This window comes from Denticeps clupeoides, chromosome 3 (assembly GCF_900700375.1).
Source record: "Denticeps clupeoides chromosome 3, fDenClu1.1, whole genome shotgun sequence".
NCBI classification, from domain to species: domain Eukaryota; kingdom Metazoa; phylum Chordata; class Actinopteri; order Clupeiformes; family Denticipitidae; genus Denticeps; species Denticeps clupeoides.
In genome coordinates, this window is record NC_041709.1 from 22,996,767 (window position 1) to 23,009,761 (window position 12,995).

At 42.6% G+C, this 12,995-nt stretch overlaps 1 protein-coding gene across 2 annotated transcripts in view; it reads right to left on the reverse strand.

The window, feature by feature from the left end:
* sorcs1 (sortilin-related VPS10 domain containing receptor 1) overlaps nt 1-11,619 on the reverse strand; it is a 115,657-nt gene extending 104,038 nt beyond the window's left edge. For both annotated transcript variants that reach the window (XR_003749072.1, XM_028971828.1), the window contains exon 1: nt 11,084-11,619. Coding sequence is in view for 1 of the 2 variants with exons in the window: in XM_028971828.1 (XP_028827661.1) it covers nt 11,084-11,515 (432 nt within the window). In the remaining variant the exon portion in view is untranslated. The remainder of the gene's footprint in view (nt 1-11,083) is intronic.
* Between the last annotated feature and the right edge of the window lie 1,376 nt (nt 11,620-12,995).

A 12,995-nucleotide genomic window follows, 5' to 3' on the forward strand; every position in this document is an offset into this window, starting at 1 on the left:
TTAATCACAAAATTCCTATTTAATAAATATATTTAAATATCTTTCCATTACTCATAGCTTTAGTAACATTGACACCCATCATTAGCAATGAAACCAATAGTGTAAGGACAGAACAAAATTACATAAATAGCATGATGTGATAGTGAACGGACCTAGTGTGCATTTTTAATTTTATGCCTTCAAATTATGGTACACCTTTGAATGAGTTTAAACTTCAGGTTAACAGGTACAGTGTAATGAGAATTCATTGGTGAATTAGTATGTGTCTGCAGAACTGTTCCAATGAATTCTGCAGAACTGTGGGGAAAATACTTCCAATAATGCTCTTGAAAGCAGCATTATACTTTGCACAGGCACAGTGGAACCCACACTGAAGCAAACATTACAATAAGTGCTGATTGAATCTAGCTTAACTCTCACTCAGTTTATTATAAATTGCATGTGTGACTAAAATCAGTGGTTCATCCTACAGTGACATCCCCAATTCATCCAAATAATACAAGTTCTGTATAGCAAATCTCTGAATCTCTGCTCAACTGAAACGCAAAAACACTATTCTCTTGTGAAAATATCATTGAAATAATCCCCAGAACCACCAGGTTTTATGAATAATGGAAGGGTAAGTAATCAAATAATAATGTTGCTACAAACATCAACAGCCTTTTTATAAACAGTACAATTTAACAGCTCAAAATGCAAATCCATTTTTTCTTCCCTTGTTCACAAGCACTCTGCACACACCTCCAACACAAACGCAACACCCCTCTGCTTCACCCGCCACCAGAGCAAGCCTATTTTCAACCATGACTCCGCTTGCAATGATCCAAAATTACACCCAGAGATTATCACGTTTCATGAACACCACATCTGCTCTGTCAGGGCCTGACCGCATCTCTCGTTCTGAGAAGGATGAATACTGTAATGCTCAAAGACATTATGGAATAGATCATAACCAAATTCATACACTAGCTTTTTTTTTCTCTTTCCAAATTCGTTGTAGACACAGACCTCCTTGACAGCACTCCTTTTATTACAGCCCTATCTGGCTCTGTTTAGGTGGCACTCATTGAATGGATGAAAGAATTGCACTTCTTCACTTCTTAGCAGCCAATTGAAAGAGCTAAAATATTAATGGGTCTAGGGTTTTGTGTCCAGATCTAATCGTGAACTTCTTCAGCCATTTAAAATTGGAATTACAAACACCTCCCCCACCACCACCTAAACCCAATGAATACATAAATACAATGCTCAGCAAAAATAAAGGATCACTTTGACACATATACATCAGATCTCAATTTGAAAATTGATTGAAATGGGTGATAGGCATGCCACATCAATTTATGAAAAGTATCAACCTAGAGGGCAGTGGTGGCGGTGGCCTAGCGGTTAAGGAAGCGGCCCCCATAGTCAAAAGGTTGCTGGTTTGAATCCTGATCCGCCAAGGTGCCACTGAGGTGCCACCTGAGCAAAGCACCGTCCCCACACACTGCTCCCCGGGCGCCTGTCATGGCTGTCCACTGCTCACCAAGTGTGCGGTTAAATGCAGAGGACGCATTTTTTTTTTTATGACCGAGGATTTCAATAATGCCAGCTTCAAACGCACAGCGCCAAACAGCACGTCACCTGCCCCACCAGGGGCGAAAGGACATTGGACCCTTGTTGCACCACTACAAGGCAACCACGCAGCCATCTTCCTCATGCATAAATATAAAGGCTCAAACAGGAAGTTCCGGTTCAGAGGGAGGTCGCGCACTGGACTGAACAATCGGTGGCCACTCTACAGGACTCCCTGGATGACACAGACTGGGACTCTGAAACAGCTCCAAGGACATCGACAGGTTTACGGAAGCGGTTGTGAGTTTCATCAGGATGATACGGTGCAGAAAACGAACGTCAGAATGTTTCTCAATCAGGGCTGAGCAACCTCTACTCCTGCACCATAGAGAGCATCCTGACGGGAAACAACGCAACCTGGTTTGGGAACAGCACCATGCAGGACAGGCGAGCCCTGCAGAGGGTGATTTGATCATCTGAATGCATCATCTGTACCAAACTCCCTGACCTTCAATCAATCTACAGCAAGCAGTGCTGGTCCAGGGCCAAGAAGACTGTGAAGGACCTCAGCCACCCAAACAATGGACTCTTCTCTCTGCTGCGATCAGGGAAGCGCTTCCGCTTCCTTAAGGCCAACACAGAGAGAATGAGGAGGAGCTTCTTCCCGCAGGCTATACGAGCTCTCAACAACCACAACACTACATAGGACAGAATTCTAATACACTCCAGCACTTTTAAACAACATCTGGACTCACATATGGAACATTTGTACATGTTCACTATACAATAAATATTTTACAAAAAAATTTTCCCTACTCCTTACATATAATTTATGTTTAAAAACATAATATTTGTAATATTTGCGTATTCGTAATATTGAGGTCAACAGCAGTCACACAAGCATTTCACTGCATATTCTACCATGTATGACTGTGTATGTGACAAATAAAATTTGAATTTGATATAATTCAATTAAAACGTGATGCAGCAGGCTAGTCCAGTTTGCTGGAATAAGGAAACTCAAAATGACTCTGTCATTTTTATTGCCCTCACTTGCTTGTATGCATGTGACCGTGTGCAACTTGCCGTTGTCGGATGGTCCAAAACATGATGTCAGAGAGATGTTTTATTTGATTCAGGTCAGGCGATCATGGAGGTCAGTCAATGGTATCAATTATTTCATCCTCCAGGAGCTGCTTGTATACTCTTGCAACATGAGGCCAAAAATTAGCATGCATCGAGGGGAACCAGGACCCACCATAAAAGCCAAGGGTCTGAGAATGGATCTAAGAATTTAATCATGATATTTAATGGCATTCAGAGTGCCGTTATTTATACTTTGCAGCCTGTGCATGGATATGCCTCCCCAGACCAACACTAACCCACCATGTTGAAACCGACAATGCTGAACAATGTGTGAATTGTCTGTGAAAAGCAAAGGCCAGACGTGCCAATTCTGGTGTTCTCTGGCACATGCCAGTCAAGCTCATTGGTGCCAGGCAGTGAGTACAGGGTCTACTCGAATGTCAGGCCCTCAGACCGCCTTCATGAAGTCTGTTTTTTTTTTCAGTGACATTCATGCCTAGAGTAACTGCCTGTGTCTTGGAATCTCCTCCATGCTCTTTGATGTGAAAAAGCAGTATTTTAATGCTACATTAATATCCATATGCCTTAACGTATGAAAATCTAATAGTTGGAAACAACTGACAAAGCAAAAAGAAACTGTCAGTCAGTCTGAAAAGACAAATCAAATAAATACAATTTATTTCTGCCTGCCATAAGTGTACTTTCTGACCATATTTTCATTTAATGTTTTAAGGATGAGAGTGTTTACTACAATTTGTCTCATTGTATATTTCAAAAACTGTCACCAGCAGATTTAGATTCACAGCATTTATTAGACGCCCTTATCCAGAGCGACATACAATCAGTAGTTACAGGGACAGTCCCCCCCAGAGCAACTCAGGGTTAAGTGTCTTGCTCAGGGACACAATGGTAGTAAGTGGGATTTGAACCTGGGTCTTCTGGTTCATAGGCGCACTAATTGTTAAGTAATTTGTTTTTGTTTTTTTGTTTAAATTTATAAAGTTCATGTCCATGAGTATAAAGAGCTGATCAAAATATCACCCATATGGTCACCGCTAAACTTATGTCAGATAAACCCTGGTCAGAAAATCCAAATGGATGAAACTGTAGTGCTTGTGGGGACCGGTTGATCAAAGAGACACCCAATTGGCAAGGAGTCATTTAGGTTTCACTGAGGAGACAGAGACAAACATTTTTTGACAGGTGCAGGTGTGTCAGATTGCACCAGATGTCTTCATCTGTCTCTGATGCATTGTTCAAAGGACCGTCTGTCAGATGGTCTGTACCAAAGACAATTACCTATGCCCTTATTTTATTATTCACAGTGCAAAAGGACAAGGGACACAGGTGCAAGGTAAAGTAAAAGACAGAAGGCCAAGACCAATGAAAAAACTGAAAATGTACAAAGACCGGAAATGAAGAACAGGTGAAACTAATCACCAACAATGGCTACAGATACCAACAACAGGGCTATAGCATAGAAACTACAGCCTTAACCCATAAGAACATACAGGAGGCTGGCGTCCATGCTACTACCGGGGTAGTAGCCTAGTGGGTAACACAGTGGTGGCCTAGTGGTTAAGGAAGTGGCCCTGTAATCAGAAGGTTGCCGGTTCGAATCTTGATCTGCCAAGGTACAACTGAGGTGACACTGAGCAAAGCACCGTCCCCACACTGCTCCCCGGGCGCCTGTCATGGCTGCCCACTGCACACTCAGGGTGATGGGTTAAATGCAGAGGACAAATTTCACTGTGTGCACCGTGTGCTGTGTATCACGTGTGACAATCACTTCACTTTACACTTTACTTTACACTCGCCTATGAACCAGAAGACCCAGGTTCAAATCCCACTTACTACCATTGTGTCCCTGAGCAAGACACTTAACCCTAAGTTGCTCCAGGGGGAGACTGTCCCTGTAACTACTGATTGTAAGTCGCTCTGGATAAGGGTGTCTGATAAATGCTGTAAATGTAAATGTAGACTGAATTTTAACCGAAATCGCGATTGGAATGAATGCATTTTATTAAAATAATTGCAATGACTCTGTGCTTAATGTCAGGGTTGCTGAGGGAAGACGCGAGCAAGGACATGCTGGGTTGGCTGCAGTCAGTCGGTGAGCAGGAACCTGGAGTGTTGGTGACCCCCTGGGGTGTTAGGGGTGCAGACAGAAGAGAGGCAGCAGCAGTGGGAGCGTGGCTCATCGTGGTGGCGTACATGCATGCAGCCAAATGGGCGGAGTGTGTGCAGACGCTGCCACTCCGGTGTACGTGGGGAGAGTTCCAAAAGATTCCGTAACGGGAATCAGTCTGTCCGGAGGGGCATACAGCAGAGTAAACAGTTCAGGCAGTAAAACAAAGGTTCTGTCCTATTTGCAGTTCTCTCCACCCCAAGAACATCTGGCTGCAGACACTGTGGGGTGTGGAGCTCCGCAGTATGTGGAAACATGACAGTTAATCATGTTGCATTGATGTCCCTGTGTGATAGACAAGTTAGTTTGTCCCAAGTTAAAACCACGCCCACTTAAACGCAGGCAAAAACACTCACTCTCAACTTATAGCGTAATTCATATTTCAATGTATGGGTGGGTTCAGTTTTTAATACATAGTATTGTGTATTCTGAACAGACCAAATTGCAATATCTATCATATCATGAGTGTGATGTGAGGAGAGACCTAAAACACAACATAATTTGGCACCCAAACAAGGCGGGGCTACGATTCCCATTTAGTGCCCTTAAGATAAAAAAAAAAAGTCATGTCAATACTATGCATTTCCATGAGCTCCATTTGCATTGATGAGGTCCAGTTAAAGCTGTGACATTCTTCAATAATCTTTGCCGCCTGTCACTGATGTCCTGGGTATTTAGATGCAAATCTAATTCACCTTCAGGGCCAACAGCTTTCACCAGCATGCAAAAATACCCTTTTTTTTTTTTTCTGAAGCCCAACGTCAATGTTCTCTCTTTTCTACTTGTTCTACATATCTGGAGAAATCAATTATATTGTTATTATTATTATAGACTCATAATCAAATACTGGTGGTAAGCAGTTCTGTTTAACTAACTTGTTTTTGAGCAATGTTTGTGTTAATACTGGCAGCGAGCCACATGCATCAACACAGTTGCCTTTATATTAATGGAGCTGCACTAAAAGATGATGTCTTTCCTAGCCATTGCTTCTCATTATTATACTCTGAATCAAACAGTGTGGGGGAGTGAAAGGTGTACGTCAGCACTGAAGTTCACTTTGGTTGGTGGAGCGCTGTTTCTGTAAGACTGGAATCTATCCCGTCTTTGTTGCGTTATCGTTCCAAATGTGTTACACAACCACGTTCCTAATCTATAGACCAATCTGTTAATCGTATATAATAACACTTGCACTACTTCTAACTATGAAACCATATAAATTATCATATAAACAGGATATCCAGCAGGTATTATTTTTAACTGCAATAAGATCCATTCATTTGACATGTTTAGTCAAAAAGTCACGTAACAGATTAACCATCAAGTTAAGCACGGGGCAGTGGTAGCCAAACGACTAAGGAAGTGGACCCATGGGTGAGGTGGCACTGCGGTCCCCTTGAGCAAGGTACCGTCCCCACACACTTCTCCCCGGGCGCCATGAAAATAAGAGCTGTCAAAATGAATTAGCACAATTTTATTCAGTTGTGTTTTTTTATTTATTTATTTCCTTTGCCTTCCTGGGACTGACCTATGACACAAATATGAAATTCATCCTAGCCAGCGACAAACCCTGCATAGAGATCGAGACAGAAGGTGTTGGAGTTTTAAGATGATTCATCTTTTAAGAATGAATCAAGTGCGATGAAAATATTTTAACCCACACAGTGCCATGTGGCACACATTTTAGGGTCTTTATCACGATTAATGCATTACTTTGTTTTATTTTGTTCGATTTGACAAATACTGAAAATAGATTCATGTTTCTGTGTTGCCTGTGCTGTATGAGCTGTTCCAGGTTTGTGATTGACAAACAAGGCAACATGCTTTTTCCCCAATGGCCTGAAAACATGTCACTTACATACATTCAAGTCCTTCAACAGCATATTCAGTAAAAAAAAAAAAAAAAACTACAATTCCCCTTCTCCCAACACAGCAAACTGTGGCAACAACACTGTTTCTTTATGGAATGAGTAAAGTGAGATTCCTTACAGAAACTGTTTTCTTATGAATCTTATGTTTGTTGATAAAGTGAAGGGATGCCTAAGTGTAAAGAAAAACTTTCTAACTTGTAAGCATGTCAAAAAGAAGCTCTGTTTTTGAGGTTTCCTTACAATTTCTTTTAGAATTGGCCATAGAAAAGCATTAGCCCAGCAGTAATACCAGTGTATGCTACTTTTTCTTGCTAGAAAGACCAGTGGGGGAAATGCCAGAGCCCTACAAAATGCCCTGTCATAAAAGACACCTTGATTCTCAAATAGTGGTTGCCAGACAGAACCAGAATTGGTATGTCAGACACTGGCACAGGTTCACGCTGAAGTCTGGAAACAGCATGGTGAGAAAATCATTAATATCATTGACCTGACCCTCATTCATCCCAGAATCCAATTGAGAACCTCAGGGATTTTACGTGTTGCTGCATCCGAAGTCACTTAGCAGCCCTGTGTAGATGGGAATCCCCCCAGGACACCTTGCCTAATAATATTATCTAAATGTAAAATGCAAAACATATTTCATCATCCGCACCACAAAATAAGGCACACTGAGATTCTCAGAAACAAGGGACAAGAATGAATCTTTATTGAATGCCTGCTCTTCACATCTCAGATCTCATTAATGCCTATGGAATTGCCAGCTTGCACATCTGGAAAAGCCCCATCAATGCTGAAGAGCACAAAAAAGCGACATGCATATACAAAAATACAGATACACAGGAGGTAGTAGCCTAGTGAGTAACACACTTACCTATAAAACAGAAATCTCAGGTTCAAACCCCATTTACTACCATTGCGTCCCTGAGAGAGACACTTAACCCAGAGTGTCTCCAGAAGGACTGTCCATGTAACTACTGAAGTGTGATTGTGTATCCACACACACAGTAGTTAATTTTTTTAAACAAACAAGGTGGGATGGTGAATTGTATTATCAAACATATATTTTGTGATGAAAACAATCATGGGAGACCAACTGTGTACTATTTTTATTGTTTAAGAAAAAAAAAATTATAATATTCTGCTATCCTAAAGCAACCTGTATGGGGTGGATGTTATGTGTCAGATACTCAGATTTACTTGCAAAGCAGTCAGGTTTAGAATTTGTACTCAAATACCGGTGAGTACGCTGCACTCTGATTGTACTAACCCTTTAAAAATGCATCAGTAGCCTGCATTTGCATATCATCATTATTATTAATAGGCTTTGCTATGCAGGTAAATTCGTGTGGTTTTGTTCTATTCATATTACATAAATACAAAGTAGATTTAGTCGTTTTGGAACACACTTTTGGAAAAGTAGTATTTATTTATTGTTTGTGGCACTGCCTGGACTGATGGCAGCCTTCGCATTTGCCTGTGCCATGGGCTCACGCTGCTGTGCTGCTTACTGATGTAATTTTTTTTTTTAAGTTGGCCCACGCATTATTTGCGTGTGTCCTCTCCCTCACAGTATTTTAGTTTAAGAAGGGGGATGTTTTATAACTGTTTTCATTTCAGGAGGATGGCCACGCCCCCATGATTCCCCACACCTGACGTCTTACCTATTTTATTGTTTCTGCATCAGTGCTCCGAGTTCCGGTATTGATAAGTGAAGGGAGATGCCGTTTGCTCTCAGCCACTCATAACTAAGTCATAGTTTTGGTCGGAGATTGTGTGGTCTTGTATGTGTGAGAGATTGCGTATAATGATCATAAATGATTGTAAATAAAGTGTTTAAACTCTGCGCCTGGGTCCTCCTCCTTTCTGTGTCGTTACAGGTCTGGGGACAGGCCTGACTGACTGACCAATCGTAAGGGGATGCTCGCCATGTTGTTATTTAGAGATGCCTTTAAAATGTGAATTACTCAAAAATACGTATTAACGCCATAAATCTTTGAATTTCAGATTATTCTAATCATAATGTATTACATCATATTATATTGTTTGCATTTTACTGCATTTCACATTAAATGTAGTCATTAAAGTCAGACACATTCATGTTAACATATGATTTAATTAAGCTACATTGAAAAGTAAGATGTAATGTTGATTTACAATGCAAAAAATAATAATTCAACACTTTCAATGATCAGCAACATGTTTTGGACAAAAGACATACTTTTTTTGTTTGGTGGTTTCCCATTGTTAACCTTTATGAAACAATCATCAGAACTGATAAATATTCCTGCTCACACGGGGAGGTAATATCTGATGGCATTACACAATGTCAGTCCATGTGTGCCTCAATTCAATTTGTACATTTCACAATCCCCCTCAGTCTTACAATAGAACCTAACCTTTGCCACCGTGTTAATGGCTTTCAGTGCCCCCATCACAAAACATGTGATACTACGTCTTTCACTTTGACTGCATAATTTCACTATGAATGAACAGATGCAACCAAGCTGCACAATGCACGCTATAATAGACAGAATGTTGTAGGGGTACCCATGTGACATGCAAGGTGCAGGATCACGAGGGAATTATGGGAGAAGACTGGGAGATAGATACATAGATTGTCACTACACAAGTACAGTAAGATACTGTTTGCAGCAGTATGCAAATTTAAACTATAGTTTTCAGCAAAGATGACTTGAATATAAGTAAAAATGAAAATTATACAGTCTAGAGTATTTACAGTTTAAAGAAAGTAGTCAGTTAAAGTGCAGGTAAGATGATTGAGCAAAAAAAGTAGTGATGTGATACTTTCGTGACTTTTTTTTTTTTACACGTGCCGCAGACATGGTGGACAAATAAAATGTCATGTCTGTGCAATAAAATGAACCTGGACCGCTGAATGCCTTCACTTATATGCTTAACAATGCCGCGATGGAGGTAAAGAAAATTGTCCCAACACACACTACACATCCAGCCTGAGGACATGCAGACACATGCAAAATCCAGGCGTGTTAATGCTTTGTTGGTGTTTTGTGACAATCTTTGAAGAAATCAGAAAAAAAAAAACATTCAACCAACAAAGGTTTCAGCCCGTTTCGGTTTTTCTCTTTGTTAACTGTGACCTGTGTGCTCAAGTGGTCCCATTCCACCCAACCAGCCTATTGTCTTCCAATTATCTGGCACATAAATAAGGGAAATGTGGGGACGGCAGGTGAGAACCCTTTACAATGTCCTGAATCCGCTCCGAATGAGATCGTAACGAGCACATTTGTGTACTTTCTTTTCAGACAGGGCACTATTGATAAGGATTTGCTCGTGTTACAAATGTGTAGATAAAGAGGTAGGGCTCAGCTACAATAGTGGATGTGTTAATGTGGCAGAAATGACACTGCATGTCAAAATAATCGAGAACGTATCATCCAGAGTCTTCTGCGTGTTTTTTTTTTGTTTTTTTTTTGTCTGCTGAATGCATTTCACATCTATGTTGTAGGTCAGACCCCACATGGGAATAAAGCAAAATGAAATTTTATTCATCTATTTAAATGCATTACATATTTTGAAAGCAATAAACACCTTGACTTTGACAACCCTAATAAAAAATGTAACTTGATGACATTATTTAGTATTTAGTGTTTGGCCTAGTGCATAAGGAAGCAGCCCCGTAAGCAGAAGGTTGCCGGTTCGAATTCCGAAACACCAAGGTGCCACTGAGGTGCCCCTGAGCAAAGCACCGTCCCCACACACACTGCTCCCCGGGGCGGCTGTCATGGCTGCCCACTGCTCACCAAGGGTGATGGTTAAAAGCAGAGGACACATTTCGTTGTGTTACCGTGTGCTGTGCTGCAGTGTCTCACAATGACAATCACTTCACTTTCACTAAACCGTTCAAACTATGAACTTCACAACCTCTGTGGAAGACAAACACCCTTTTCTATCGAGTTTCTATTCAATGTTCAGACAATGTGCCCCTGAGAAAAGCACCGTCCCCACACACTGCTCCCCAGGTGCCTGTCATGGCTTCCCACTGCTCACTCAGGGTGATGGGTAAAATGCCGAGGTGTGCACCGTGTGCTGTGCTGCTGTGTATCACAATGACAATCACTTCACTTTCACTAAAAGGGAATTGTGAGTCGAGGAATGCACTCGTGAACGGTGTTACACTTATTTGTAAGTCGTAAACCATATTTGTCGCCGAATCAAGAAATACAATGAATTTATGGGTGGGTATTGAAAAGGGTTCGCCCTCCTCCAGTAGAGAAGTTGCGAAGTTCGTAGTTTTGAATGGTTTAGGACAGAATTAAAGTCGTTCACTTTTAAATGAATATAAATATAATTTTAAAATATATAAATATTTTAAATTAAAGTAATAATAAAAAGCCACGCCACTCACGCTGCTGTTCTGGCCGGACCAGTGCACCATCGCCTGGTTGTGCGCGGAGTCTCCGACCAGGGCGAAGGTCGAGCTGTCGAGCTTCGGCTCGTCCGGCCTCGAACCCGCCGCCCTGCGTTCGGAGCGGCGGACTCTGCGCGGCCGGGAAACTTCGTCTCCGCCGGGCTCCCGGTCCGAAAGCAGCCCGTCGGTATTCCGTTTGGTCCGGTCCCGGACGCCGAGATCAAATCCGTTTCCAGGTTCCAAAAGTTCCGAGCCGGACACTGTTGCGGATCCCGGCGCGCTCAGCTTCAGCGCCGTAACCCGAGCGGACGTTTTATCCCCGGGACGACACGACCTGCAACTTATCCCGCCGGCGGCCACCGGAAATAACGAAACAAGCAGACAGAAGGCGCAGCACGAGATCGGGCAGAAATGGACCCGACTCTCCATCGCGGACAGCCCGGGAACAGGGAGACGCTCAGCCCGGGAAGTGAGAGAGAGAGAGATGCTCAGCCCGGGAAGTGAGAGAGAGAGAGATGCTCAGCCCGGGAAGTGAGAGAGAGAGATGCTCAGCCCGGGAAGAGTGAGAGAGAGAGAGATGCTCAGCCCGGGAAGTGAGAGAGAGAGAGATGCTCAGCCCGGGAAGAGTGAGAGAGAGAGATGCTCAGCCGGGAAGAGGGAGAGAGAGAGATGCTCAGCCCGGGAAGTGAGAGAGAGAGAGAGAGAGATGCTCAGCCCGGGAAGAGTGAGAGAGAGAGATGCTCAGCCCGGGAAGTGAGAGAGAGAGAGATGCTCAGCCCGGGAAGAGTGAGAGAGAGAGATGCTCAGCCCGGGAAGTGAGAGAGAGAGAGAGATGCTCAGCCTGGGAAGTGAGAGAGAGAGAGATGCTCAGCCCGGGAAGAGGGAGAGAGAGAGATGCTCAGCCCGGGAAGAGGGAGAGAGAGAGATGCTCAGCCCGGGAAGAGGGAGAGAGAGAGATGCTCAGCCCGGGAAGTGAGAGAGAGAGAGAGATGCTCAGCCCGGGAAGTGAGAGAGAGAGAGAGATGCTCAGCCCGGGTATTGAGAGAGAGACATGCCCCCTCGCCCTTTCGTTCTTCCTTCCATGTCGTTTCGTTGGGCACGTCAGCAGTCAGGAATTAATGCTTGAAATTGACACGTTTAATTGATCCTCCCATTACATAACCAATATAATCAAACGAATTAGGACTCCCTTATGGAGTCCTAAAATGAATGAGTATTTAGGCATCAAACACTGTTTCAGTATTTAAATCTTCTGCCATCCGGCCCCACAATTGGAAATAAAGTCCCACACCTTAATATGAAACTGAGAAAACCTCTGAAGACTGACCCTATTCATGAAAGAACACAGTGAGGCACAAACATGTTTCTATTACTTCTACAGTTTAGACACACAAAAAAAAAAACATTTAGAGTTAAGACATTTAAACCGCTTTTTGTTTTACATTTTGTTTACATTTTGTCCATTTTGCACATATTTTCATCCAGAGTTAGTGGAAGTAATGCAACAGGAACAGAAAAGCAGTTGTCCTGGTGGAAGGTAGATTAGTGTGTATTTTATGTGCAACAGTTCTTTAGTACAAATGTAGCACAATGTGTTTGTGCAGATAGCAGCACTGCATTACAGAAGAGCGCAAAGGGAGGGTCACAGGTCAGAGTTCAGGTGTAGCGTGTGGGGTTTGAGGGAAGAGGCTTTCCTGCAGTCTGCTGGATCGGGCCCTGATACTGCAGTACTGTCTGCCAAATGAGAGCAGTGTGAAAAAATCGTACGGGCAATAGTATGTAGTAAATAGTATGGCCTTGCGGGAAAGGAAGTGGTCCTGTAACCAGAAGGTTGCCGGTTCAAATCCTGACAAACTTTCTGCGCTCAAAAATAGACATCTTCAAAACAAATCTGTGCTTGTAAGAACTA